General features: G+C 41.4%; 1 protein-coding gene across 4 annotated transcripts in view; it reads right to left on the bottom strand.

The window, feature by feature from the left end:
- Positions 1-1,661: 1,661 nt before the first annotated feature.
- The window catches only part of CARMIL1 (capping protein regulator and myosin 1 linker 1), a 192,369-nt gene continuing 178,054 nt past the window's right edge, over positions 1,662-15,976 (bottom strand). For 2 of the 4 annotated variants that reach the window (XM_066184639.1, XM_066184646.1), the window contains 5 exons: positions 13,052-13,130; positions 10,006-10,239; positions 7,238-7,372; positions 5,506-5,652; positions 1,662-2,706 (listed from right to left, as the gene is read on the bottom strand). In XM_066184639.1, coding sequence (XP_066040736.1) covers positions 2,570-2,706; positions 5,506-5,652; positions 7,238-7,372; positions 10,006-10,239; positions 13,052-13,130 — 732 coding nt within the window. In that variant the 3' untranslated portion in view covers positions 1,662-2,569. The remainder of the gene's footprint in view (positions 2,707-5,505; positions 5,653-7,237; positions 7,373-10,005; positions 10,240-13,051; positions 13,131-15,976) is intronic. The other 2 variants (XM_066184652.1, XM_066184661.1) reach the window with 1 other exon arrangement.

Genomic DNA, 15,976 nt, shown 5'->3' with positions numbered 1-15,976 from the left:
CACCCACACAGCAGCTCAGGCAGCAGGAGGAAAGGAGAAATGAGGGTTCTGCCAGCTACGCACCTGCTTGGAGGGCCCACAGCTCATGGAAAGGCAGCACCATCCCTGCTCTTTGAGGATCCCCCCAGACCTCCTGACTTGGCTTGGCACCAGAGGACAGTGATTGTTCCTTTCCTGAAACACACTGTCACTTACCCATGGCCTTTATGAGCTCAAGATACTGAAAATAAAAGTCATTATTTCTTAAATGCAGAAGAGGTACAAGAGGGGTGTTCTGGATGCAACATGAATTTTTTTCAGTCAGGCTGATAGTGCTGGGTGTGCCAGGCAGAGAGTAAAGAAACAAAAACCATTACTCCCTCCCCACTCCTCCTACACACACAAAAAGCCAAACCCCATGTCTTCAAGAGCTCTCACTAGCACTCCCTCAAAGTTGTTTCTCCACCACTCAGCCTGCCCACAACACACTGATGGCTGGAATAAAGACTGGAATGGCTTTCCATAACTAATATGGAAAAACAATGATGTCTAATGAAATCCTTATACTCCAGCAAATAAATGTTACAGCACTAAAGCTTTTCTTCTTCTTAACAGCACAAACACATGCTTTGTTTACAGCATTTGAAACATCCCTTTTGGTTTGCAGATACCAGGGTGATGAGCACATTACTGCCATGGTTTCTCACAGCAGGACCAGAACAGTATCTCAGATGACTGATGAGTAGAACATCAAGCACAAGTAAGAAATCCTCAGCAACTAACTGCTCTGGAAGTTAGAGACTATTTTAAATTTTTGTTTTAATACCACAATCCTTGCTGTTAATTTTCCTAAATTCACAAAACCAGTAACTAGAGCAATTCTTTTTGCATACTTACACTTCTCAGTTGTCTTTTCTACGTCCTATAGGAATAAAAACTGCAGTTTATTTATGAATAAATTAATTTTCATTTATAACACAGGTATTTCAAGTTTTCCTTTGCAATTTGTCTTTTGTTCTTACTGATGGCAAATAAATCAAAAGTATATATGTGAACATGAAGACTCTTTCTTCATAATTTTAGATAAATGCATAATTTCAAGTCAGGGCAAACCCCAAAAAGGAACCCCCAGCATTCAGGACCTCTTTCCCACCACCTTGTAGCCTACTTTTGAGATGTAAACCCCTACCAAGTGCTTCTAAGATGTTTTGTTTTGACTTAGAGGCCCTTTATAGTGCAATAAGAGAAGTGGCAACAGCAGGCATGTGCACAAGGATCAGACAGAAGGTCATCAGACAGGCAGGTATCTGAACACTTCTGTCCAGTCAAGAAGCTACAAAAAGGCCAGAGAAATTGCTCTTGGGAGGGAGTTACCACACCAATTTTATTCTGTCCTATTGGATTAAAATTGAGAATTTAGATAGCAGGTGTTTCTGGCTCACACAAAGGTTATTTTGCTGAAGATTCAATGGGAGAATAGTAAAGAGATCTTCCTTCAGCAGTTTTATGACGTGTATGCGTCCCTTTCAACTGGAACAGGCACTTTATTAGAAGCAGAAAAATTATACAGGTTTTGCCTCAACTGCACACTTTTCCTTCCTACCTGACCCAATGCCAGCATTCAAAGATCAGAGACCATCAGACCACAAACAGTGCTGTAAAAACAAAGACTAGCATTTCAGTTGTAAAATCATTTTTTATTGTTACAAATATACATATGAATAAAATCCCTTCAACCTGTAATGTAAGTGGGTAGCCATGAAATTTGCACCCCCTCCCTCAAAAGCGGAAATGTTTTTACAGATGTCGAACTATGTTTCTCATAGAATTACACATTGAAAGGAAGCTAATATGCAGACAGAACTGAGGAAGGCCTCCAGAAAACACCAATATTAATAAAATTTCAATTGCCCTCATTCCAATCAACTATATACATTAATATACGAATGTGGAAGCATACCATGGTTATATGTAATCCAAATCCTTCTGTTGTGCTTTCTGACAGTACACAAATGTAAGCGTAGGAGCTTTATGTACAGTAAGAGAACAGGAAGAAAGAAGCTCCCTATGGGAGAATGTAAAAACCATACCCAAGCATTTAATATATATAATCTATACAAATTATTTTATTAGTGTGCTCTTTTAATATAATTACAATGTGCAATTGCATACCGCAAGAATATATTTATAGGTAAGTCACGTGCAGATCTGACACATTTACATTCAGCAGTACAACACATTACCTGCTGTACAGTGTATTAGTGTAAGACAGTGTCCAGTTAATTTGCTTTGCTTTCTAAATGCCCTAATGCAGGGCACTCTTTGTAGCTGCTTCAGAGAAATTCAAGTAGAATACGTGAAAGAATAGCTGGCTTTAGGCAAAGGCATGGAAAGGAATGCCTGCACTGTACAGACCAGAAATTAAGGACCGAATCAATGCCAGGGGTACTGTAAATCACGATTGGAAGATCAGGTTTTCTGCATGGAAATGTACCTGTGATGAAAGAGCAGCTGACTAAAAGGGCTGTTGATTGCTGAACCCCGATTGTTACAAAAAAGCTCTTGCGCTACAAAGCACTTGTACTGATTGCTAAACAAAAATAAAATCTTTATCTGCTTCTTCGCCAGAGTCACTGGACTTGCTTCCCTGATGGCCATCTTTACTTAAGGACCTCTGCTTCAGTTCCTGGAACTCATGAGACTGCTGCCCAGGGCTTCTTTTTGCAGCTGCATAAAACAGAAATAGGACTTACTAATGAATGCAGAAAAGAAAGGAAAAAGAAAAAATAACAATAAAAAAGTTTTTTAAAAAAATAAATTAATGCACATGGGAGATGCTCCTGATCCCACTGAATTAATTTGCACTAGTAAGAGTAGCATAGATCCATTAATTCTTCAAGCCAGAAAAAGGTGAGAAGAGAGAGTTTGAGCAAGCTTTATTCCACTGTTGGTTAGCAAGCAGGCAAACTTGAAACATGACACTTAGTATTTCACTGTGACATGGATAAACCTTACAGTTAGAAATGGCCTGGAGATTTTCTTCTCATCACACCACTTCCAAACTAGAACAGCATTCTTTTTCCCAGCTGGGATAGCTATTAGACAGTGCACTTCTGACTGCTCAGGTGGATGTGCCTGCTGGGCACCCCTCAGACCACTGATGAACATCTCAGGCAGGCCTGTCTCCCTAGCAGGACACATCTGTGTTCTCCTTTTTAACTCAGCAGCTTTGATCAGGACAGACATTCACCTCAGCATCCAAGTAACCCAAACTGCTCCTCCCTGCCCCACTATACTGCCAGGTCCCAGTGTCCTCCCTGTCCCCAGACAGGAAGGACACCCATGGCTCTGAGCCCAACCGTCTCTTCCAGATGAGACCATGGGCTCTGTACCTTGCTGTGCTCGGCAATGGGGAAAGCAGGAGGCCATATCCACTTCCCACAATCTAGATGCAGACAGTACCCATTTTTTTTTTCACCCAGCACTCTATAAGCTTCAAAATAAATCGGAAAAGAAGGTTGTAAAACCTTGTTGAGTTTCCTGATCTAATCAGTGGCCTACAACTGCTATGGTAACAAGATGGTTATACACATCAACCAGGGTGACCTTACCCAAGGACTGATTACATTACATTACAAACCTCATACTTGCGCTTAAAGTGAAACTTCAAACACATAGTTTGAAGTTTATATGTGACCTTGCTGCAAGTCCCCTCACTTGACTCCCACAAAATTAAATGTTGCCATTACAAGACCTTCTTTGCTCCACCATTTCAGGTAGGGATGGTTGCCTTGGGCTCACACTGATCCTCACCCCTTTTGTGAATCCCTCTCTTGACAAGGCACCAGGAGCTGCTGTGGCCATGCAGCACCACCTCTCCTTCCCCATGCACCACTCACCTGTACCCTCACCACTGCAAGGGACAGCCTGCCCTGTCACCAGCATGCAGCTCCAGCCACAGCAGCAGCCTGCCAGTGACCACCTCTGCGGCCATTTCTAAGTGGGGAAGGCTGTGCTATGGACTGCCAGGAATGTGGGAAGTGCAGAGAGAGATCCCAAGGCAGCCAAATAGTTCTCCTGAGTCCAAAATATCTGTTTTCTCATTTGTGCTAGCCAAAATATCTGAGGAAGTAAGGGCCAGCAGCCACACACTCACTGCATTCTTATCCTGGCATTGCAAGTGGGGAAACAGGAAGGGATTTTGAGAAAGGTTTTTAAAGCCATTTCATAGAATTGGAGAGGATTATCCTGTAAAAAATATTCAGGCATTTCTACTTTCCAAAACACCACTGCTTTTTAAAGAAATGGGTGCCTGGAAATATTTTGAGTCATCCTTGACACCGGTACCTCTTAATAATTACCTGGCCTTTGTCTGGCCTTCATTGACTCTTCAAACAAAACCCAAAACACATCCTGCAGCAGCCATTTTAGTTTATGGCCTGATAAATATAGGCAAGCAGTTTGCCTCATAAATGACTGACTGAAAGCTGTATCAGGCTTTTAAGTCCACAAAGTGCAAGCAGGCTTCTGCCAGAAGAGCTTACCCTTGCCTCGATGAAACCATACACAGGTGACCTGCAGCAGGATCTCAGTTGGAAAACTTACTCTTTCAGAGAGGTATCTCAGAATAAACTAAAATATAATAATTTGATTACAATAGCGAGGAGAGATTCCCAGTTGGGATGGACTAAGTTTGATTCTACAATACAAAAATGATAAATTTTGGGCTGAGGAAGGGTTATGTGATGTCTTATAAACAGAAAAACTGGGTAAATGGAACTGCATAAGATGTTCAAATACACAATTAAAATACTTTAGAAAAAAAGTAATTTTTGAACAACTGTTTAACCAGTTAAGTGATAAAGAGAAACATGTAAACCTACCACTTGAGAACAGGAGCTTTTATATTTTAAAAGCACATAAAGGAAACAAACATTTTTATAGCCTACTGAATGAGCTCACTGTGAGTCAAAGCTGCTCCTTCGACTAAAAGTGCCGGGCTTGGGTTCTCTAGGTGGTGTTTTTGTCTGCTTTTGCAAATGAAAATTGAAATAATCTGATTCACCCAGTTCTCAAATGGTTTTGTGAGTGATGCACTGAAACTGGCACTAACAATATTCAAGCTGAAATGTTTTTTGAAACACTGAAGTGCATGATCTTAGAAATGCCAGGTGTGCAGGCACAGCAAGCAGCAGCCAGCTTACCTGCAGCATGCCAGTGTTGCACTGAGCAGTCACAGATTGTAGTGAGTGCTCTTCTGCAGAGGGGCTGCATGTGCTAGATGGACTGGTCACTGGAGTTGACACAAAGGAAAAATGCACACACGTTTTATGTGCGAATTTTTTCATGCCATGTAAATCCCATGGGGACAGAGATATGATTAGAACCCCATGAGATTTTTATCTTTCTCACAATGTCAAATGACAAACCCACACCCTTCTGTGGCTTCTTTGCTATTAACAATTTTTAACAATTGTTAGTGCCAATTATCAAGCACCACCTTGATGAAAAATGGAAACTTCTAACCAGAAGTTGGCTGTGCCATCCTCTGTCCAAGCACATTAGCTTCTTCTTCTGCACTGGTAGAATACTGCCCCGGAGTGGTTTTCACGCTGCCAGATGGCTTGGCACAATCAAGAGCTGCATCTCTTTTTTGACAATCTCCTATTTGCTCTAGCAAGGAAAAAGATTCATTTATACTTCGAAGCTGTTTTGTAGGCCCATGTATAGAAGGTAATATGAAAAATTTCACTTATCCAACCCATTTAATCAATTATTCAGAGAGCAGTAATCAGTTTGCCAGCTGCCTGTTTAGTCCAGATATCTTGGGGTGTTGGTAACTGCAGCCTGATCTTACAGCCCCACAGTGCAAAGAGGCGTATTTTCAGATTGTCCCATGAAGTACAGTTAAAATCATCAACATAAAGCAATTTTACAATCAAGCATCATCTAATTTGTAGCTTTATTTCATGGGAGATATGATTTTGTTACTAACTTGGACAGATTTGCAGTGATTTACCAGTTGCAGAAATAAACTGAACATGCTAGCCTGAAGAGAGGCAGAAAGCAAGGACAGAGGAATGGCTGAGTGAGGAAGTAGGACAGTAATGAATAAAAAAGAAAACATGAAAGGAATAAAAATAAAATAAACAGAATTTACTCTTTCCCAAACAACTTCATGCAAAGCCCAGCAGCTCCTTAAGGACCTGGCAGGTTTAAACTATTATCACTAAGATATGTACCATGCCATGTAGAGATGAATAGAAAATTCTGTGTTTGGCTAATTTGACTGGAGAGGTTTAAGGGAGCAAGGAGTAAGTACCTGACTCCTCTTGCTTTTGGCAATATGGATCATCGGAATGATGACAGCAGGCTCTGTAGGCAGCATAACTTCTCAATCTTCACAACCCAGCATTACATAGCTGCCTCAATCAGTTTTTCCCCATTCTATGCTGTGAAAATCTGCTGTCAAGACTCTGAAAGGGCACCCCTTTGTTTCACAGCTTAAGTGATGGGAATCACCTTAGATGTCTTCCTTGAGGAGAGACCAAGGAAGGAAGGCATCTCACCCCCGGATTTCAAACATCATCACTTGTGCCAGCTAACACCATGGTGAGCAACATTTCTGTGACTATTTCTCTGCACACTTCTCCACATATCCTATGCTGTCAGAGGAAGCTTTAGTTCTTCTAAGAGTCAACTGAGGGCATGAAAATACATCAGCAAAAGTAGAAATCCAGTGCACACATGGAAATCAGCCTACTGTTATGCATAAAAAAGAAAAGGTACCAAGCCTTGTCCTGGCACGAAGAGACTCATTGCCTGAGGACAGGGAGAAAAACTCAGTCACATGCAGAGACGCCACAGGAAGGAAAACAAAAGAGAGCAGTGGGCTGGCTGCAAGGAACAAAGTTATGGCTGCTCCCCTGGAAATGTGCTGAACCACAGACCTGCATTCCACATTATTGTGTGACCAATATCAACCAGAATCTTAGTTCAGACCAAACCAACCATAAAAGTACACAACACATGAATCCCTTAATTGCTCAGTTACATTATTAATATCCAAGGATTAATTGTTCATTTGATTTGATCAAAGGAAGATGGGTGGACCAGATGCTGAATAGGTGACCACATATATTTTCCTTGCTTTTTGCACCTTCAAATGCATAACCCTCTTCCCTTCCAAGTGAAAACAAATCAGGAGACAATGACACATCAGATTTCACAAGATACCAGTTTGCACAAATACTCCTACCTTCTTGAGAAAATGATCTGACTGAGGGGCTGCTCTGACCATCCTTTTCTTTATCAGAAGGAACTTTCTTCAGCACCGGTGGAAGCAGGGCAACTTTTGGGGAACTGGGGCCAGAGGGAGACTCTGGAGCATCCTCTGTAGAGTACCACAAACAAAAGGGTGAGAAGGAAAAATGATATCTACACTGAAGCTCACAGGAACAGTGCTGTTTATGATGGGCCAAACCTCAACACAATACACAAACAAGAAATGGCCAGAACCTGTGTCAGAAAATGAAAGATTCAGGAATTTACATTACAACAAGAGAACAAATTGTATGGACCTCAGTCCAGGTGAAAGATGTTTAGCAGTCAAAGAGAAAATCTCAATTTCACCATTTTTCATGTGTGCTGCTATTGTAGTGCAAATAGAAATCTGATGTGACCAAGTGATTTACCTGCAAGACGTAAGTAGCAATCTCTAAAAAACAGCTGAAAAAAAAATTGGATGGATTTTTGGAAATATTTATTTTATTCTCCTGAAACATAATTAACTGACCAATTTAAATGTCCTGTTTCACAATTATAAGGTCTAAAAGTGAACCAGGGAAACAAATTACATAAGAAGTGTTACAGAACTCTGTACTTCCATGAGTGACCTCCCAGAACACAACACAACAGCATCCAGAAAGACTTGCTAAAAAGAAAAAAAATACTTCCATCTTCTGGACTGTAAGAAAATCTGAAACTTAAATTCAAATCCATAGTTTATAACCATCTGGATATCTTGTTTCTCTAAAAGGCTGGATATAGATTATGTAAGGCAAGTTGACTACCATCTTTACAGTCCTTACAGGAAGATCTTTTCAGTCTTACACTTGACAGGTCTCATTTGGATAGTAGGGAAGTACAGCCACAGTGGATTACTTAAACTTCTTTTAAGATTGCTTTTCAAGAATTAAACAGTGGCATATGTACATAACAGAGGAACTAGGAAGACACATTAGCATTGACACAAGTACAAAAGGAACTCAGAGTATAATCTGTATTGCATATTTGTAAAAAAAGTTAATTCAACTGCATACTAGAAATTAATCAAAATTTATCTCTGCTGAGGAGACACCACAAAGAGGCAATTGTTTCACTTTCAGCGCAGGACAGTGATGAGCTTCCCAAATACAACTTGGTATGAACAGATCCAACAATTCTTGGGCCTTCTCCATGCATTTGATATGCCTGTGAGGCCACTTGCTTGAGGAAGCTCAATATCAACACAAGGAGGAGCACAGTGATGGGCAAACACAGCTAGATGTAGACTTTCAGTCTTTGACAATTTGTGGACATCCGAGCTGTGTTCCTTTTGCACCCAGATTACTTAGCAAAAAAATTGCTACTATTTGTGTGGCCACGCTGCTGGAAACAACAGTGAGAGCAAGAGCACAGAAAGGATGATTGCTTGGTTTTGTTCATCACATTGCCTGGGCATCCTTAGGCAGTGTGTTACTACAAGTACTAGGACAGAAGTTAGACTGCAGCAGAGCTGTGTTGCTTTTATTATCAACCAAAGAGCTGGCTTATTAGGGGTAAGTATTAATTATTCTCTTGTGTTAAATCCACAGTATGCTCTCTCTGCAGGAAATAGGAGCTGGCAGAAACAGACAGCTCAGGGCTTCTTATTGAAAGTCTTTTTATCTGACTGCCTATTTTACAGCTTAAGCACGACTAAATAATCCATGCTTTCCTGCTGCATTCATCTTCATGAACATCTTACCCGACATCCCTCACTTCGATGACCATTTCTAAAATGGTCGATAAAACAAATGTAAATCCACCTAAAATCTGAAGGTGATTTTGTATGTGAACAACATTCTGCCCACTGGAGTGCAGAGACTAAGGAATGCTCAGGTTTCACATCAAGGGCAGGTAGGAGACCGTAACAGCCCTTTGACTACTCATCCTTACCAGAAATTACATCATTCTAAGGTCAACAATGATTATGGGAAAAGTCAAGAGGGCTGCAAGTTCTTACAGACGGCCATGCTCATATTTTTCACTCCCTGGCAGTTAATGAGCTATATTTGCTGTAGATACTTAGGAAGTCTGTAACTGGCTTTTAATTCCCCTCAATTGCAGTGGCTGTACTTTGGGAAGAGGAGGTTGTGACACTGGCCTTTTAAACAGCAGACAGAAAAATGCCTGGGAGATCTACTGAAACATTTCCCACTACTGGAAACCTTAATATATTATCTGGGCAGGAGGCAAACTTGCAGGGTTATAAAAGCACAGTTACAATTATTTTCAGTCAAAAGCAATAAGGAAATAAACAAAGGCTAAACAAGGAAGAAGTAAGAGACAGTTTGTGCAAGTTATTAAGTATAACAGGCACTTGCTTGAGGGCTAAGAGCAGCCTGCCACAAAACCCCAAGCAGTTTAGTATTTACAGCCAGGTGTTTACAGAAAGCATCTATTTTTGTCAGTGCTACTACAATAGGGCTTTGATGCTGAAGTAACTTTCTGTGCTCACCTCTTCTGTGAAACAGCTCTGCCACTGCCACTACTGCTTCTCACACTTTACTGTTGAGGATCACAGATAAAACCATTTTAATAAATTTATTTGAATTAGGGCAAAATGAGGTAGAAAAGAAAGATGTGAGTCAAGAGCAAGGCAATGGAGAACCCGTCCCTCTCCATTTAACTTCTGTTCAGGACGTGGCAATGGATGCCTCCTCCACAGCCCGCACAAACAGCACCCAGAGCTGGGGATAACAACTGCCCAGAAGAGCTTCTCACCAGTGCGAGAGGCAGAGCGTGGTTTCTGTGGCACTGTGGGTCGTCCTGCCAGGCTGGGCTTTGTTGACTGCAGTGGGGGCTTTGGACTAGTTGGTGTATTGGAAGAACTTCTTGCCTTTGCACCAGCTTCTGCCTTTGGTTCAGCTTTTGAATTTTTTTCTGATGGTGCTGAGATGGAGTCGCCTTTATTCGATGCAAACCGACTCTCTGGAAGGGTCTGCTGTTGTTTAGGCACTGAAATAAATAGACACAAAAAATAAAGTCTGCTGCAGCACAGGAGGCTCCATGTACAGGTATAATAGTGTGGAAGATACTACCACAAGCCAATACATGAACTGCTATGTGTAAGAGGATGCCTAATGTCTTATTCAAAATCACTGCAAGCAAAGCATCTAAACCTGCTATTTTTGACATGTGCTAAGATTTGTGATTCAATTGCCCAAGACAGGAATTGCATATCCCCCTTTTTAGTATATTTGGTATAATAGCTAGCTGGACCTTATTCCTCCTTCATATTTCTAGGAGCAGATGGCACAGCCTACCTGCTGAGAAAGCAGAGATGGATCAGTGGAAAAAGCAGCTCTCGACTGTTTAGTGTCTCTGCAGACAAAAGATTGGGTTTCCAAGATCAACAGAGAAATCCTGGCCCAGAAAATAAATCCCAAGTGTGTGACCAGCAGGCTACATCTTTTTATTTGTTGCTTTTAGCAAGCTCTAGAAGAGATTTTGAAACTCAGCCCAGATTGAAGTATTCTTTATATAGTATTTTGATTTGTCTAATAACATTGTACATGGTTTTCAGTTTCCACACATTAGTAAGTTTACCAACATGTTGTTTATCCCAAACAAAGACCAAGGTATTTAGAGATCAATTTACAGTGACTTACAAGCAGTAAGTCAGTCCCATCTAGCTGTGAAAGCTGGTAGAAAGCCTGCTGGACTCCAGGTTGCTAACAAGCAAAAAGCCTGCTCTACTTTCCTACTCTGCAGCTTTCAGGAGGTTGAAGGCTTATATTTAGCAGTTTCAATGATAATCTTGGAACTTGTACGTTAGCCTGAGACCTTCAACAGTTTCCACATCTTTGCTCTCAGAAGAGAATTACAGGCAAACTGAAATGCAGACTGGTAGCCTTGGTGCTTGGCAAAACCAAGTGTGTGCTCACAGATGCTGACTTGACCTACCTACCTGTTATTCCCATTCAGAAAGCCTACTGAACATGGAAGTGCTGAGCACAGACATTTTAGTGGCAGTGGGAGGGAGGGGGAGTGTTTATACAGTTTGTTGCAAGCCAATCTCCAATATGTTTTTTCAGCCTATGTTGCTGTTTTCCAGCCCAGCTGGAGTTAAACCCTGGCAAGGCAGACAGCTGTGTGGCACATACAGATGAGCGTGAGTGCGTGACAGGAGAGTTTGTGTCTGCATGCATGAAATACTTTCTTGCTGCAAGTGAAACCGTGGGACACTGTCTGCACCTGTGTGTGTGTGAATACAAAAAAAGCAGGCAACATCCAGACACAAAGCAAGGACTAAAACCCCCCAAACTTATTCTCCTTCTGCACCACTAGCTATAGTTCTCCTGTAACAATATTCAGCAATTTTCCATTAACTTTCTTTCTTGTCTTTGTGACCTCAGGCCTCCTAACATTATTAGAACACAGTAATTTAAAATAAATTAGCCCAAGCCAAAGACAAACTGTAGCTGCAACAATGAAAAGGAGCCTTGGGGAGCTCTCAAGCAAGAGTGGTAAGGAAATAACTGACAGCTGGAGGCCAAAAGGAAGGGGCAAGCACAGTGCAGTGTGGTGGGGGTGAAATGTGTCATATACAGAGACAAAGACCAGAGAAAAGATGAGGTCAGGCACTCTCAGCTGCTCCAATGCCCAAAGTGCAGCCTATCCTTGCTCCTCTGACTTCAGTGTGCTGTCATCAGGGGACACATATAGTCCACAAGCTCCTCCCCAAAAGACAGGCAGGCTTTAAAAACACTGATTTATAGATTATGGCATGCCTTAAATACACTTCTTAAGAAGAGCTATAGAAAGACATAAAACTTCAAAACTGATATTTGAAGTGCTCAGTCAAAATGGCCACATTTGGATTTTGATTTCAGCCTGTTTTTCCAGCCTTGCTTCTGTATGTTTTAGCAATCCTGTGTGCCAGGCATGCAGGATACCACCGCTGCTGAGAATTTAGACCTGGATTTCCTAGTTCAGATCACTTCTTTCATGTAGTAAACACAAACCACCGGAGCTGAATCCCTTTGGAAGCCTTCACTGACCAGTCCCCAAAGTATACATGGAAACCAGTCTGTCCGCCTTGTCCTCAGGTGGCTGCAGTGTGGCACTGCCATGTCAGGGCCCAGGACTGTGGCTTGACAAGGGCATGGAAAAACAAGGTGCAGCAGGAATTGGTGCTGTAAGCACTGCAAGGCTGAACACCACTTTGCACACAATAGAGAGTTGCTTTGTGCACATGAGCAGTATCCAGGGGCCTTCACAGCTTTGCAGACAGCCCTGGCTTCGATCAAACCGGGTAAATCCTGGGAAGAGGCAGCTGCCATTGACTGAGTCAGGACTGCTGACAGACTGACAGGACTATGGTCAGCTCAAAGTCAGCACTACTCAAGTTAGTATGAGCGTACTTAAAGCTTGAAAACTGGTCATATTTCAGTCCTCAGATATATTGAGCACTTCCACTTTGTGCAAAGACATTTCTGCTAGCTCTTGGGTTGAGTTTCAGCTTTGCTGATCCCATTAAAAGCCAGGCTTCTGTCAAAGGCGCCCCAGGCACCTGCACCAAGTACTCTCTCTCTCCTGTGCAACAAGAGTAAAAAAGTGAGCCATAAACTCAGCCCTAGAGCTGACTTGATGAGAAGTGTCATCCACAGCAAAAAAAGTGAGCTTGTTTCTAATCCTCTTCACATACTGTAAACTCCTACTTTGCTTAACCAATTGCAGACATTCAATCTGAAGAGGGAGGTGAGATTTTGCACATGAGGCATTTTTCATTTTCTAGGAAGTTTATATCAGGAAACTCATACTGTACCTGTACCACTTCCATCCAGTCGTTCTGAGCTCACTGTTGTGTCAAAAGACTCTCTGGGAACCGTGTCATTCCCAAGTTTCTGAAAGAGTGAGAAAAGCTCTCAGATTAGTAATATATCTGCAATTAATACAACTCAGTGGTCTTGTTAAGAAACTCCCCCTAATTTGGATGCCATGAGGCAGAGATATCAGTGATAGCAAGAAATGGTGCACTCTCTCTCTTTGTTTCAGATCTTGGAGAGCTAAGTGGGAAGGAAACTACCTTGATTTGTACCTAACACTGCCACATGCCTATCAGAGCTGCAATGACACACTGCCTCCTATGTGACACGTCTCCTACTGTACAGGGGTTGAAACTGTAGGGGCTAGCTGGGAACAGCCTTTTCTCCAAAGATAGCTCTGTATCGAAAAACTTCTTGTTTGAAATAAAAACGTTTTTCTGAAGATCTAGATTTTGAATATGACTGCTGAATTATCTTATGCTCTTTATACAGAAGAATAACTTCTTATTTTAGATAAAACTGCTACTACAGAAGTAGCAGTGCTCACGTATTTACAGGATTCCTCTAAAAACCAACAGACTTTACTTACTGAAAAGTGTTTAAAGTTACCCACCACAAGCACTTCTGAGTACTCAGTACCTCAAAAGAAAGAGGACTTCTGGTTTATGTGCTGATATTTTGCCTGTCTTCTCTTGTCGAAAACGGGTTTCCTAATGTCTTGGCCTCAAAAAAAACCCCACAAAACCCAAACAACAAAACCCCAAAAAACTGCAGAGACTTTTGCCATGTTGTAGGTAAGTGAGCTTGAAATCTGTCTATTCATCAGGAGAAGCTTAGATATGCAGCACTTGTAAAAGAAACAGCCTCCTTTCACTGCCTAACCTGCTACCAAAGCTTAGGCAGAAGGACAAATGAGAGGATTCCAAAAAAGCACATAGAAGTAGGTGCAGGATACACTAAGAGAGAAAGCCTTATAAAGAAAAGACTAGGGATAAAAGTGAGATTTATTTTTTTTCTAAATATAAAAGTAGGGATAGACTTCTGCAGGCAGACAGCTTCAATCTTGATCTTTATTTGCTATTTCAAGACAGTGAGTGTGGCAAATGACTTAAAGCAAATGGTGTGTTCTGATGACCACTGCATTTGGTTATATACCCACGCATAAGTCAGGCTGATGTGTTCAGGTCACTGCTACTACTCCAACACCAGCTCTGACTGTCCCTCCCAGAGCATTCAGAAATCTCTATTATGTGCCACACAGTGTACCAACATGATCACTGCCCTTTGGAGGTTATGATCTGAAAGACTGCTAAGTATAGCATGTAGTTAAAAATGGGACAACAAGAAACATAGGAAGGAAGAAAATGGTTACAAGTAGCAGGAGTACATACCTACCACAGTAAAACTGATGTTTTTAGAGTGAAAATAGTATTTCAAATATAAGCATAAAGAAATTATCTCTATATATCCATGCTGGCTGTGTCCCTTTCCGAGGCATCTCCAGAGAAGATGATTTTGGGGAGCGATGCAGAAGACAGTGTAGTTGGCCTTACAGATTTACTGATACCTCCACTTTGCTCATGTAATTTCACAGCTCCTAAAACAAAGCCTCTCTTCAATACAATGAAGAGAATGGAGATGCTGAGTGTTTGCCATTTCTGTATAAGACCTGGCAGGATGATGCTATCTCCCAACTTCTCCTCTAAGAACAGGTGAACACTTAAAATGGCACACTGCATTAAGGAGGGTGCTATTAGAATAATCATTAAGCTTCCTGTGCTGTAAAACTACCCTAATACAATGAAGTCATCTGGACAGATGAACTCTAGAAATGCTGTGATTTGTAGGGCCAGAATATTTAGCTAGGGTGTCCATACGGACAAAACAAATCACCTCCAAAAATAGCAGAAACATTAGGGCTTTGTGCCACTGGGCAGAAACTGTTTTTATTCCCATTCCTTGACTGACATTGATATTTTGGCCAAATTCTCACCTGTTCACCTCCTAAAGTTACACATTTTTCTATAAAACTGTCTTGGCTATATATTTTTAAAGGGAATACCACTCTCCTTTTGCTGGATTTTTCTTCTGTACCTTGGAAAAAACCACTTTTTTTTTGCAACAATCTTTTCATGGAATGTAAATTCTCATGAACTTTCACTGAGAAACTAATTTTCTTATGCAAATACTGAAGAAAGATGCATAAGACTTAGCTACAGTAAATGAGTGAGGAGAGCTGCCTGACTGTATGAAACTAATTTCACTGTGGTTCCTTCCTCCCTCTCTAGTTAAGGGACTACTGGGGAAACATGACCATGTACCAAGACAAGTAGAAAAGGCAGTGCTGGCACCTATTAGTGTAGTACTTAAAAATGCAATCAGGATGTGAGCATGTTTGGCTACCTGCTGTACACACATTACAAACAGCTCATGGTCCCCAGACAACACTAAACACTGGCTGCAAAAATTTACCCTGAGAAGTCAGATTAAAGCAGGTGAATTCATCACGAAGATAAATAATGCTCAGGCTGTATTTTTAATAGGAATTTGTGCAAGGCTGGGAAACACTGCAGTGCTGGGTTCCACTGAGCAGGAATAAACAGGCTACGTATGAATGATGGTTTCCTTGTGGGCCTTGCTCCAGGTATTTAAAAATCCACTGTGTAACACTAGATGGAGCTAAAAGATCTATTTATGTGCGCCCTGAGGCAGCACTGATCGGCAAATACTTGACTCTACCATTAGTGCCAATTCCCACGTTGTACTCTAAGCAAAACAAAACAAAAATGCATTTACCATCTTTCCATCTACTCTGCACCTGTTCATGACGTTTATCTGTTACAAGACTGTGGTAGGGTATGAATGAAATAGTAAATTCCTTCTGGATTTGTTTTCACGTAAAATAGCTCAGAATATAAGCAGCC

This window comes from Chamaea fasciata, unplaced genomic scaffold (assembly GCF_029207755.1).
Source record: "Chamaea fasciata isolate MVZ Bird 193981 ecotype frontalis unplaced genomic scaffold, bChaFas1.0.hap1 SCAF_1, whole genome shotgun sequence".
Lineage (NCBI taxonomy): Eukaryota > Metazoa > Chordata > Aves > Passeriformes > Sylviidae > Chamaea > Chamaea fasciata.
This window is presented reverse-complemented; position numbering and strand designations above follow the sequence as displayed.